General features: G+C 33.4%; 1 protein-coding gene across 1 annotated transcript in view; it reads left to right on the top strand.

Moving 5' to 3' along the window:
* SPATA16 (spermatogenesis associated 16) overlaps nucleotides 1-13,989 on the top strand; it is a 254,015-nt gene that overhangs the window by 108,968 nt on the left and 131,058 nt on the right. The window contains exon 4 of the mRNA XM_025376457.1: nucleotides 13,157-13,246. Coding sequence (XP_025232242.1) covers nucleotides 13,157-13,246 — 90 coding nt within the window. The remainder of the gene's footprint in view (nucleotides 1-13,156; nucleotides 13,247-13,989) is intronic.

The following is a 13,989-nucleotide window of genomic DNA, read 5'->3' on the forward strand; positions in this document are numbered from 1 at the left end:
CTTCTAAAGGTTCTTATTTTTTGGTATAGATGATCCATTAAATGTATTATTTGAATCCCCCACTGTAATATTATAAATTCTGTCTTCCTAAAGAAGGTAATGTCATACTCAAATTTCAGAGTAAAATATACTTGAACATAGATCCTGATAATTTTTAGTGTGTTTTCATTACTAGCTCTACAAAGAAGATAGAGAATATAATATTTCTTTCTGACTACATACTTTTCAATGTTGTGACAATATAGCAAATCTTTTAAGTAATTATTTCATAAATTATTTGTCATGTCAAGAAATAGGTGTTCGGCCGGGCGCGGTGGCTCAAGCCTGTAATCCCAGCACTTTGGGAGGCCGAGACGGGCGGATCATGAGGTCAGGAGATCAAGACCATCCTGGCTAACACGGTGAAACCCCGTCTCTACTAAAAAATACAAAAAACTAGCCGGGCGAGGTGGCGGGCGCCTGTAGTCCCAGCTACTCGGGAGGCTGAGGCAGGAGAATGGCGTGAACCCGGGAGGCGGAGCTTGCAGTGAGCCGAGATCCGGCCATTGCACTCCAGCCTGGGCGGCAGAGCGAGACTCCGTCTCAAAAAAAAAAAAAGAAATAGGTGTTTGTCGTTCACTTGAGATAATTCTGTAATTTAATATTTTTCACATTTAACTAGTTGTAGAATTAATTGCAATTTTGGGGGTAAAACATGAAAGATAATATTTGAGTTGTTTTCTGTTTGACTTCTCTAAACCTCATTTTCTTCTGCTGTGCCACATACATGCTGAGATTTCAAGTAATATTTGAGAATGATTTCTTGTTATTTCCCTGAAGTTAGGTTTTACTTTCACGCTTTTGCAAAAACATACTTTGCTAGTGTTTTGGCAGAGCTATATGCTTTGTTTGACAATAATCTATGGTAATTTTCTTATTTCAAAATCTAACACCTTTATTTCTAATTTTATGCTCTAATACTTTATAAAGTAGTTCTTTTTCTCCAATGCAAATTAAATTGGGTTATTCCATTTTTCTATCTTGGTTATCTATGGAAGATATTTAAACTGCATGAGCGTTTTAATTCTTTTCAATAAGCAGAGGACTATTATACTTCATTTTAGTTTTAATTTAATTCTAACGATCAATCTTTTGTAGCAAGTCAGTTGACCAAATAAGACAAAACTACTAAGATTTCATTGAATCTCTGTATAGTGACAGCACTGTTGCATAAGTTTTCTTTCTATTCTCATTTTTACTTACCCCAGAATTTAAGTTACTAGATTGAGATTTAGTACTATGCCAACAGCCCATGTTTAAAGAAGCTGTAAGAAGCAACAATATGGAACACTTGCTGATTTTTCTGTAAATCTGTTACTGAGAATACAGATTGTTACATTATAGGGCATCTTTGGATAAGCTCGTCTTTCTGATTATAGCCCAAGAAATACTTGAGATGAACAACTGCTTGTTTAATACTGGCTATGTGACCCTCTTTTCATTAGCTACCTGCAAATTTAGATGTGTAGTCCATCTCAATCAAACTTGTAGGATCTTAAGATGTAATATTTGTACACTAACCTCATCCAGCCTTCATCTTAACTATCTCTACTTTTAATCTTGCTTCCACATTCAGTTATTTTTGTTGTCATTTTAACTGTGGTAAAATACACATAACATAAAATGTACGATCTTACCCAGTGTTAAGTGTACAGTTCAATTGTGTTAAGTACTTTCACATTGTGCAAGCAATCTCCAGAACTCTTCTAATCTTGCAAAACTAAAAGTCTATGCCCATTAAATAACAAATCCCTGTTCCCCTTTCCTCCTGTCCCCTGGCAATCACCATTCTACTTCCTGTCTCCATAAATTTGACTACTCCAGGTACCTCATAAAAATGGAAGCATATAGTATTTCTCTTTTTGTATCTGACTTATTTCACAAAGTGTAACGTCTGAAATGCATTCATGTTGTAGCATGTGTCTTAATTTCCTTGCTTTATAACGCTGAAGAGTATTCCATTGTATGTTAGGTACCATGTTTTGTTAATCCATTCATCCATGAATGGACGTTGGGCTGCTTCTACCTTTTGATTATTATGAATAATGCTGCTTTGAACATGGGGATACAAATGCTTCTTGGAGACTCTGATTTCAATTATTTTAGGTATATACACAGAAGTGGAATTGCTGGTTCATGATAGTAATTCTATTTTTAACTTTTTGAGGAACTTTCATACTTTGTTCCACAGTGGGTGCATTGTTTTACAATCCCACAAACAGTGCACAAGCATTCTAATTTCTCCACATCCTTGCCAACACTTTTTCTTTCTGATTTTTTATAGTGGCTATTCTAATGGGTGTGAGATGGTATCTCATGGTGGTTTTGGTTTGAATTTCCCTAACAGTTAGTGATGTAAACATCTTTTCATATGCTTATTGGCCCTTGGTATATCATCTTTGGAAAAATGTCTATTAAAGTTCTTTGTCCATTTTTAACAGGGTTACCTTTTAAATTGTTGTTGACTCAAAGGAGTTTCTTATATGTTCTGGATATTAACCCTGTGTCAGATATATGATTTGCAAATATTTTCTCCCATTCTGTGGGTTGCTGCATTACACTGTTTATATTGTCCTTTGATGAATAGAAGTTTTTAATTTTGATACAGTCCGATTTGTGTGTTTTTATTTGTTTCCTGTGAGTTATTTTTACTTTCATTTAACTTCATAAGTATTTTATAAACTACCTTAATCCCTTCCTAGGACAGTAGATAGATAGATAGATAGATAGATAGATAGATAGATAGATAGATAGTAACCACTGTCTCTTCAGTATTAGGCATCCTGTCACTTACCTGTGATATCTTAATTTTCCCGTTGTTATGGATGTTTTTCAAATTTATTAATGGCATGAATATAAGAAATAGGTCCTACACATCTGAACAAAAGCTATCCATAGTTTCTGAATGTGGTGGCATGCACCTGTGGTCCCAGCTACTAAGGTTGAGGCTGCAATAAACCATAATCACACCATTGCACTCTAGCCTTAGCAACAGAGCAAAACCCTGTATAAAAATAAAAATAAAAATCTATCCTTGTGGGGAGACAATTACCCGTGTGTATAGCATTTTTGCATATCTTGTGACCAAGGCACTGACTGGTCTTTGCTCCAGACTATCTTTTCAAAGATGGTTGTATGGCAAACAGCCTTGAAAGAAAAGACAAGTCTTGTTACAGCCTTGCCGAAGCTTCCTCTTAGAGCAAAAGATAGGCAAGCTTAGAGCCCATCACAAAATATTCACATTCTCTAAACTCATATTTTTCTCATGTGGTACAACCTACTGCATGTGAAGGTGTCACCTGACCTTCCTTTCATCACCATCTGGGATCTACAGTTCAGAGAACTGGTAAAAAAAAAAAAAAAAAAAAAGAATTAAAAAAACCTCTGATTACTGTTATTGCTGTGAACAATAAACTGTCTTTTGTCTCTGACCCTGGAGGCTCATATCTTCTACCAGCTTCCATAAAACTGTTTCAAGCTAACTTGTTAGTTTGCAAGTAGGGAAAAAAAAATCTCAGGCTCTTCACAGTGCTGTATACTGCATTATAAGAAATTTTTGTGAATATCCTTCAAAGTCATTTAGCCTAATCTCCCACTCAGTGAGGAATTTCTTATACATGTCCTGACAGATGGCATTCTAAATATCATTTAAATGTTTCCAGTAAAAGGAAACTCTCCTGAAAACCTGTTGCATCACTGGCTAGTAAGTTCCCTCTTATGTTGAACTGAGCTATTTGTAGCATTATAACTGGTTTTTGCCTGGCCTCATCTGATATTACATTGAATAATTCTTCTATATTCCATATGGAAGGACTTTGTATTTGAATGTATTTACTGTGGCTCCGACTGATATTATTTTACTCTCTAAGCATATTTATTTCATTCCATATTCTTCACACACACTGTTTTCCAGGTCACTCATTCTAGATACCCTCCGATAATGGCAATGATCTTCACAGATGCTCAGAACTATAGATGAATTCAAGGGACTATATGACTAAGGCACAATTCAGTGAAAACACCACTTATTATTTGAAAATAATGCGTTATATTGATTTAGCACAATTTTATGTGCAATTTTTGTAGTTCTATTATATTATCATATCATTTAGCTTGCAGTTAGTTAAAATATTCAGATTTTTTCCATGTGATCAAACTCAAGCCATGATTATCTTTATAAAATGATTGTTTATACTTTATAACATAAGATTTTTTATTTTTAAACAGTCCATATTATTTTAAATTTTGCTTCTGTCATCAGTTATATGAGTTCCTGTTTCAGTAAAATTTATGCCATTTGAAAATTTTATCGACATCTTTTCAATTTCTTAATCTTAGTTCACTAATGAAAATAAGGTCCACAAAAAGGGCTAAAGACATTTCATTAGATTCCTTATTTCATAATAACACAGGCCATACTTACATAGCATTAATCAGTTATTCAATTGGTTATAATCTATGGAATGATGCCATTATCCAGCATAAATGTCACCATCTTGTCTGTAAAGTTATCATGATTTGCTGAAATTAAAACATTCCATGTTCCTGACTTTCTCTAGATCTGCCACCTATTTCTATTTTAAGAATGTCAGCAAGTTATTAGAAGAATAAGAGGAATGTTTTCTTGGGAGGATAAAACAATCATTACTTTGCTAACAGTTAGACAAGATAATGGTAAATAGACAGGCATCTTTGCCTAAATAAGAAATTGAAAAAAGAAAGAAAGAAGAAAGAAGGAAAGAAAGAAATTCCTTCCCTAATTCCTAGTCTCATATAAAGCTAAAGTCTGAAGTGCCTGGGGTAGTGATAGCAGACATTCACATTCTCAGCACCCAGGCAAAAATCCATAGCTTCTGATTGAGAAGTAGAAGCAAAACATACGCCTCTGGGGAAGAAGTCAGAAATTATCCTGCCCCCATAGCCACTGAAGGAAGGGTAAAGCATAAACCCTATGCTGTGGGGAAGAGATAAAAAGAGATAGAAACCACTCTTGCGCCCGGGGAAGACACCAAGAGGAGTTCTGCTACCACTAGACAAGAAGAAGAAAACACTCTCTAAAATGAGACCAACCACATGTTCAATGCAGGGTTCGCCTGCTATGAGTAAGAGTCCCAGAATGAGGAGGAAAAGGAGAGAGAGAGAATGGGACAGAGATAAAAAAAAAAAAACAAGAATTTTCCAAAATTAAAGGGAAAACAATAAAATTCAAGTCCAAGAAGCTTAGAGAATTCTGAGGGAAGTAAAACAAGACAAAACAACAGCAACAACAACAACAAAAAATGGTACTGGAGGTGACAAGCAGTACAACAAGCAAAGAAAATAAACAAATGTTATAGGCTGGAAAGAAAGAAGTAAGTCATCTTTATTTGCAAAAGATGTAGTCATCTATGTAGAAAATCCCAAAGTATTTTTGGAAACACTTTTGGAACTAATAATTAAGCTTAGTTGTATGATGTAGCAGAATACAAGGTCAACATAAGAAATCAATTATGTTTCTATAAATTAGCAATGAAAAATCAGAATTGAAATTTTAAAATCATTGCCAATTATAAGGGCAACAAAAAATGTCAAATGTTTGGAATAAATCTAATGAAGTTTGTGTAAGATTTTCATGCTGAAAACTACAAAACATTGATGAGAAATTAAATAAAGCCTTAATTATGGAGAAAAGTGCTATATTTATTGAGTAGATGACTCAATATTATTGTCAATAGATCCTATAGTTTTCTATAGACTTATCAAAACCCAGCAGACATTTAACCAATTAACAGGCTACTTTCTTAAATGTAAATGGAAGAGTACAGAATTTCAATGAGCCCAAACAATGTTAGGGGGAAAAAAAAGAACAAAGTTGGGAGGACTTAAACTACCTGATTTAAAGGTTTATTATAAATCTATAATAGTCAAGACTGTAATAATGGCATAGGATAGACAAATAAATCAACAGAACAGAATACTCCATTCAGAAATTGACTCGCACATATATGGTTAATTGATTTTTGATAATCGTGTCAAGGTTATTCAATAGAGAAAGAATAGTCTTTTCAATTAGTGGTGCCAGGAAAATTGTAGATTTATAAGCAAAAATAAAATGTCTTTATCTTTACTTCACACCTTAAATGAATTCAACTCAAATAGTTTATAAATGTTAAAACTATCAAACTTTTTGAAGAAAATAGGAAAGAAATTCTTTGTCACCTTGGATTAAGTGAAATTTTCTTAAATAGTATATTTTAAAGGTATAAACTGTAAAAGAAAAACAGTCGATAAGTTGGACATCATCAAAAATCTGCTCTTCAAAAGAAACTATTGAGAATATTAAAGGACAAGCCACAGACTCAGAGAAAACTATTTGCAGTATATGTATCTTACAAAGAATTTGCATCCAAAATACATAAAGAACTCTTACAACACAATAATAAGGAAACAAACTGCCCAGTTTTTTAAAATGGCAAAAGATTAACAAGGACTTCACAAAAGAATATATACAAATGGCCAATAACCACATGAAAAGATCCTCAGCATCTTTAGTTACTAGGGGAATGCAAACTAAAGCCACAATGAGATACCATCTACACCTATTACAGTCGCTAAAACTTTAAACACATACATGCATACATGCTGATCATACCAGTTCTGGGGAGGATGCAAAGCAACTGGAACTTTCATGCATTGTTGGTGAGAATGCAGGATAGTACAACCGCTTTGGAAAGACGTTTAGGAGTTTCTTATAACGTTGAGCATATGCTTAGACTAGGACCCAATATTCTCACTCCTCGGTATTTTACCATAAGAAACGGAAGTTTAAATCAAAAGATTTATATATGAATGTTTACAGCAACAGAAACAAAAGAATGCTCATCAGTTGGTGAATGAATAAACAAATTGTGGAAAATGCTAATAGTTAAGCAGTAAAAGGAAGCAAACTATTGATACATATAATAATATGGATGAATCTCAAAACCATTATTCTAAATGAAAGAAGCCTTACATATAGGGTATATACTATATTACTCCATTTACATGATATTCTAGAGAAGGTAAAACTATAAAGTTGGAAAATAGATCAGTGGTTGCCAGGAACTGGGCATAAGGGAAGAAAACAGATTAAAAAGGAAAGTGAGAGAACTGTTTAGCACGGTTGTAAATTTCTGTATCTCTGTTGTGTTGATGGCTATGTATTTGTCAAAACAGACCAAACCATACACTTTTAAAAAGTGAATATGACTATATATAAATTAAAACTGACTTAAATAAAAATATGTTGGAAAAAATTTAACTTTCTGAGAAGTATTACAGAACATGAATATAAACAATAAGAATATTGCCTTTGAAAACAAGCTGCGTTTAAAATGGTAATAATCACCATTAAAATTTACTTATCAAAAGACTTTCCAAGGAATTTGAATGAAGTAAAGGTGTCTAGAAGTTTTATTTAAATCATTAAAAATTTAACGTTATCTCCAGTGATTTCAGACTAACAATACCTTAGAAATGAATATATTACTTCTTCTACATACCATTAAAATATTTTTAACACTGAACCATTTATTAATTTTGATATATATCAGAAGAAGAAATTGTACAAGATATTCTCTATTTACATTGTAATAAAATGGGAAATTAACAGTAAAAGTTATATGAAAAAAACTCTTTTGAAATTGAACAATGCTGTCCTAAATAATTCTTTATAGAGGAATTAAAATCTATAATTAGAGACTAGGAGAGAAAACTATAATGAGAATAAAATATACCCTTTCATTCTTAAGGATACGGTCAAAGCTAAAATTAGTTTAAAAATTCAAACCTCTAAATGCTTTCTTTAAAAAGAAAATATGAATTTTCTATATGTCAAGAATAAGAGAAATAATAAAAATAAATTTCAGAGAGGACAAATATTGATTAATAAGTATAAAAACAGAAATGAATAAATCAAAAGACAAAAAGTAGAATTAATAACTAAACCTAATATAAGTTCAATTGAAAAGACAAAATATAAAACCTCTAGCAACTTAATTTTAGTATACTATTTCATAAAAATCATAGTATTATTTTTTAAATGAATTTTTATATTGTTCACTTCCTATCCTGGATATAGTTTTGTTTTATTTTATTATTCACTTTCTCAATCCTTGGCTTTAGTATTCTGTATTAATTTTAATACTTTATTTTGAATCACTAATTAACCTAATTCATCAATACAAAAGATCAAAGGAAAGTCCACAAGATCATTTTGATAGATTCAAAGAATATTTTTAAAAATTATTTACTTCTGGTAACTCTTGGAAAATAATGCATAGAATGATACTTCTTTTTTTCTTAAATTGATCGATAATAATAATTATCAATGAAATATTGAAACACCCTTAGCTCACCTCACTTATCTAAATTCTTTTACTGAAAAATTTAGCCTATGTAGTAAGAGAAAAAAATAGTTATAAATATTGAAAAGCAGTAACCAAACATCATTATTTGCAGATGATGTAAATAAAATTAAATTATTTCAATATTAAGTTATAAGGATACAAAATAAATATTTTTAAAAATACATGTTTAAATGCTATGCTATCAATAAGAGTTTGGAAAATATAATAGAAAAAATCCCATACCTATTGTGCATACATGTAGTGTTTCTCAAACCTTAATGTGCATACAGATCAACTAAGAATCTTGTTAAAATGTGATTCAGTAAGTTTGAGGTAGGAATCAAGATTTCACATTTTTAGTAAACTCCCAGGTGCTGATGCTGATTATACTCACAGTAATATATATATTTATTCTATACATTTTATATAGTTCTTAAGCTTTAAAATTCTACATGAGAATATATATGCAAATATGTATGTGTATATACATAGATTTGTGAATATAGACATATTGACATATATTCTCATACAGAATTTTTAAACTTAAGAATTAACAAAAAATTAGTAAAACTTCTATTTTAAAAAAAGTTAAAATATTACAAGAAATTAGTAAAACTTCTATTTTTAAAAAAAAGTTTAAAATATTACTGGGAGACACAAAAGAATATTTGAATAAAGAAGAGAAATGCCACATTCCTGGAGGGGAAGAAAATAATATAAAAATGTCTATTCTTCCTAAATTTTAATCTAATGCCTTTAGTTTAATACCAATAAAAATCACCAAATGATGTTTTTGTAGCTGGAAGAAATAAAAATTATAAAGTTCAACAGGAAGAATAAATATGCCATATTAACCAACAAATGTATTCACAAAGAGGACATAGGTAGTTGTTTCCCTTCTGGAAATTAAAATCTATTGTAAAATAAAGATAATTAGGACATTTTCTGTCACAGAATTATTGAGATCAAAAGCATGGGCTACAAAGCCCAGCCGTAGACCCAAGTGTACATATGATCTTAGTGTATAATAAGGATGGCATATCAGATCATGATAGAAGGATGGATTATTTATCAAGCGAATTGGGAAACCTGAGTTGATTACCAAAATAGACTTATATTCCAGCCTCACCACTGTACAAATTTAGGACTTAATAAAATACCCCCCCACCCCCGGCCACACACACACACACACATACATCAAATCATGTGAACTGTAATATAAAAGATAAATTGTAAAGTATCCACAAGTAGAAATCATAAAAAGCACAAGATTTACCACAGGTAACAAATTTGTTTTAAAAATAAGCTTTCATCTATTATAATATATATTATTTTACAGGATCCCATTGTTTTAGAATGGGGTGAATCAATGGAGTAAGCAATCATTGCCCATTACTGACTCTTTTTCTTTTGACTAAAATTCAATGACATGTATCATTTAGTTAGTCTCTAACATATTTCTTCTTTTTTACCAAAAGCCCTATCAGCATAGCTAAATCAGAGTTTTTCCTCTGTGATAAAATCAGACCAATCAGCTCTGAGATTGTTCTCTGATTACAATTGTAGTTTTTTGGGTTTTGGTTTTTGTTTTCACTGTAACTGCAGTGAGATTGTCCATTTTGGTCACAGGCTGCCTCCTGCAGTTTTCCAAATGGCATCAAATGACAAATGATTAAGAACTTTTCAAAAGACAGATCATCATTTCCCCTACAAGTTGCACACGACGTAAAATATATCTTTAAAAGCGTATGTCATTTTAGAAAGCATCAATAAATGAATAAAAGTATAAAAGCTAGGCTTTACAACTGCCTCTAGCATTTCCTTGTCAAATATCTAACAGGCGCATACGATAAGCACGCAGTGAATACTGCAACAATTATAAAAGTCACAAATAATAAATTGCCAAATAAAATATTTCATCTCAAATCACCAAATATTCTTTTTTAATTACACTTTCAGGGTAGAGACTGGATCTGGGTCTTCCTTGGGTTCCTCTCATGAAGCCACGAATCATGTGGTTTAGGGCAGAGTGGTGTTATGGTTAAAAGAACCTAGTCCCGTCTAGCGATAGTGATTTCTAAACTCATGTCCTCTACTTGCATTTCTTCCACACTATACAGAGGACTTATAATTACAAGCAATTTTTTAAAAATTCCAATCTTTTTATAAATCACACCGTAATGGTTCCACTAGTGTCAACCTCACTAGCCCTCACCACTCACAAAAATCTTCTCTGCCTACATCCAAAGCAAGTGTGATGCCTTCTCCCCTCTCTCCTCTCTCTCTTTTGATAAGCTCTTTCTTCACTACCCCTCCTTCCCACCACAACCTCATCCTTCTTTCCAGTCTAATCTACTTTTGTCAGAAGAACTTGTCTGACAGAGCAAGATTCCTGGAGAATAGCTCAGCAAAGCGAAAGCATTGCATCATAGGCAAAGAGAGGCCAAAGACTGGAAACATTCATTCAGTAAGGATTTTGTCCATCATATTTGTAGATGCTGACTAAATATGCATGAGTGAATAAAGTAATAGGGGAGTACACCACATAGACTTGTGGAAGAAATAAATAAATAAAGTAATAGGGGAGAATTAGCTACCATGTGGAAGCAAATTGTCAGAATCAGAAAACCCAGTCCCTGGACAGCACTCTGCTTCAGCTACTCTGACTTACCTTTACAAAATTGCTTCAGTAGGGACAAAATATATAAACATGATTTTCAAACATTCTCTTTTTCTGACGCAATAAAAAGTATTCATGGTAAGTATTAGTATTATAGTTTTGATATTAGTATTACAGTATTGATGTTGTCTTGATATTAAATGAACCCATGTGATCGTTTTAAAATTTCCGACATTTTAATCAGAATACACCAGAGCAAACAATCTGTGTTCTGGAGGGATTAATATATTCATTTGCAAAAATCCTTGTCATGGAGTACCGTAAAACCTCATTAACTAAGACCCTTCTAATTCAGAAGTCACCATACGAAAGGCAGTGTGGTATAATACAATGCTGTGTGGCTAGACATGGAGAACCAATAAACTTAAGACAGCTCTTTAGTTATGCATGATTTTAGAAAGTTCCCTTTTCCTCTACTTTCTGCTCATTTGTGTTTGCAGTGAGCTAATTTATACAATCGATCCATCTCATCATCATACAATTCTATGATTATCCATAAGCCAGATAGATTTTGTTTCTACTTTATTCTTTTTATATGCAATGTTTCAGGGACTGGAATTATTTTTGTCTGCATATTTTTAATGTGGAATACCTGAAGAGCCCTGAGAGGTCACACGAGTTTCCTAAATTTGGGCAATTATGATTATGTACATTTTTCTGGACACAGGTTCAGACTTTTTATCTGGTTCCCGAAAGCTCTGTATACCTCTCAAAAAAAAGGTGAAGAACCACTTACTTTAATAATGAACTAATTCCAAGTGATTCCCATCAACTTGTAAAAACAGGCTCACAAAATGTTGCTTAATAATCATGTGTTGGTTCTGTAACATTCTGTAGCCCACATTGATAAATACAGTAGAAGCTACATTTCGAACTTTCACTAATGGCTGGGTCCCCATTTGGTGATAGGGCATGGACTGCATCCAGCTAGTTGACCCTGTTATATCAAAAACCTTGAACAACACCTACCCATAATAGGCTCTCAATGAAGCAAGGAAGTGAAAGGTCTACCCCTTTATCTCTAGGAGAAGAAGGCAGCTAGGGTGATCATTTCACATGTAGGTTTGGACTGAGATTCCAGAACTCTGTGAGATGATGGAAGAATCAACGAGTAAGAACAGTTAGTTCATCTTATCTACAAGTCAAGTCTTGTCATTTCAGTCAAGAAAAAACAGAGGTCCAAAGTGAGGAAAGGCCTTAACAAAAGAGTCAAGACCAAGACTAGATCCCTTAACCAATGGTACAGGTCTTCTCTTACACCCAGCTGGAAGAAGACACAGAACCAATTAAGGAATTCAAATGAACACATCACCCCAATTCCACTTCCTTTTTTTTTGAGATGAAGTCTCGCTCTTGTCCCCCAGGCTGGAGTGCAGTGGCGCAATCTCGGCTCACTGCAACCTCTGCCTCCCGGGTTCAAGCGATTCTCCTGCTTCAGCCTCCCAAGTAGCTGAGATTACAGGCACCTGCCATCATGCCTGGCTAATTTTTGTATTTTTAGTAGAGATGGGGTTTCACCATGTTGGCCAAACTGGTCTTGAACTCCTGACCTCAGATAATCCGCCAGCCTCGGCCTCCCAAAGTGCTGGGATTATAGGCATGAGCCACTGCACCCAGCCTCCAGTTCCTTTTTTTTTTTTAACCGAAATTCAGCAACTAACAACCTCCTTCAGTAAAAGTAGACATACCATAAATAACCTGCTTTTTCCCTGATTTATTAAAATAAAAATTCATTTAAAAACAAATAAAATAGCACCATGTCTTATATGTAACATAAGTTGAATTCAAATTCTTTGCCATTGTCATATCTGTAAAAATATCCAGCCCCATAAATAAAATTTCTTTTATAATGCAAACTTAAGTAGTTTTTCAATAATGCTTGTTTATCTTAACTGCCAAATACAGGGGGTGTGGGGGGAGCGGAGGGGGCAGGGGGAGGGGCTTATTTCACTAGTATCTTTAAAAACACATAGTATATAAAATGGAATGCCTGTGATTTCATTCCAATGCACTTGTAGTAATTGTCTTTTAAAACCCAAGTAACATTTGTATTTCTTTTACCTTTTTACAGAAGTATTGTTTTAAACCCAGCCTATTTCCGGAATCATCTTCGTCAAGCCACAGTGTTTAGATGTCTGGAGAGATATTCAGAGGCTGCTCGGTATGTTTGTTTTAACTTTTGTGAGGATTGATTTCAAGTTAAATTAATTTTATTCTCAAATTCTGGTAATAGTATAACAGAATTCTCCATTTCTCTCATGGAATATGATTTTATCCAAATTATTATCTATCAACGTCAAACCAGCAATTATTGACTATCTTTCTCTTTAATTAAAGCTATTCCATGTTCATAGCTCTTAAAATTCAAACTTCCCAGCCATGAGGTCACTGACAATGATGGAAAAACTTGCACAAAGTAATAGAAATGCGCTTGACCTCTTGCTCTCATGTTCTGGTCTAGATTGTAATAATACATTTCTATAACTATCTCTTGAGCACTGGAGAGGAAATCCAGTCATGAGAAAGGATCCTAGAAACCCATTTCTGGAGAAGATGGCATCAGTTAAATAACACCAAGGTTGCTAGAGATGTCCCAAAGTATTTTTTTCTTGGACCCCAGTGTATTTTTTTAAAAAGCTAGTGAAGCTTCCCCTAATATTTGCATCCCAGAACTTAGACTGTGGCAAATAATTATAAGAGTTGCGCAACAGCCTCAATGCTACACTCAGAATTCCTTATCGCCTGTGACAACCCAGACTTTTTTCCTTCCTGGATTAGCTCACAAGACTCCTCTTCCTTTCCATGAGCTCTCTCAAATAATTTTCCTTATTTCCTAATGTAGAGGTGCCTGCTATTTCTTCCTCATCCACTTTACCACCCCAGGAATCTAGCAGGAAAATGTGG

Source organism: Theropithecus gelada, chromosome 2, assembly GCF_003255815.1.
Source record: "Theropithecus gelada isolate Dixy chromosome 2, Tgel_1.0, whole genome shotgun sequence".
In the NCBI taxonomy this organism is placed as follows: Eukaryota; Metazoa; Chordata; class Mammalia; order Primates; family Cercopithecidae; genus Theropithecus; species Theropithecus gelada.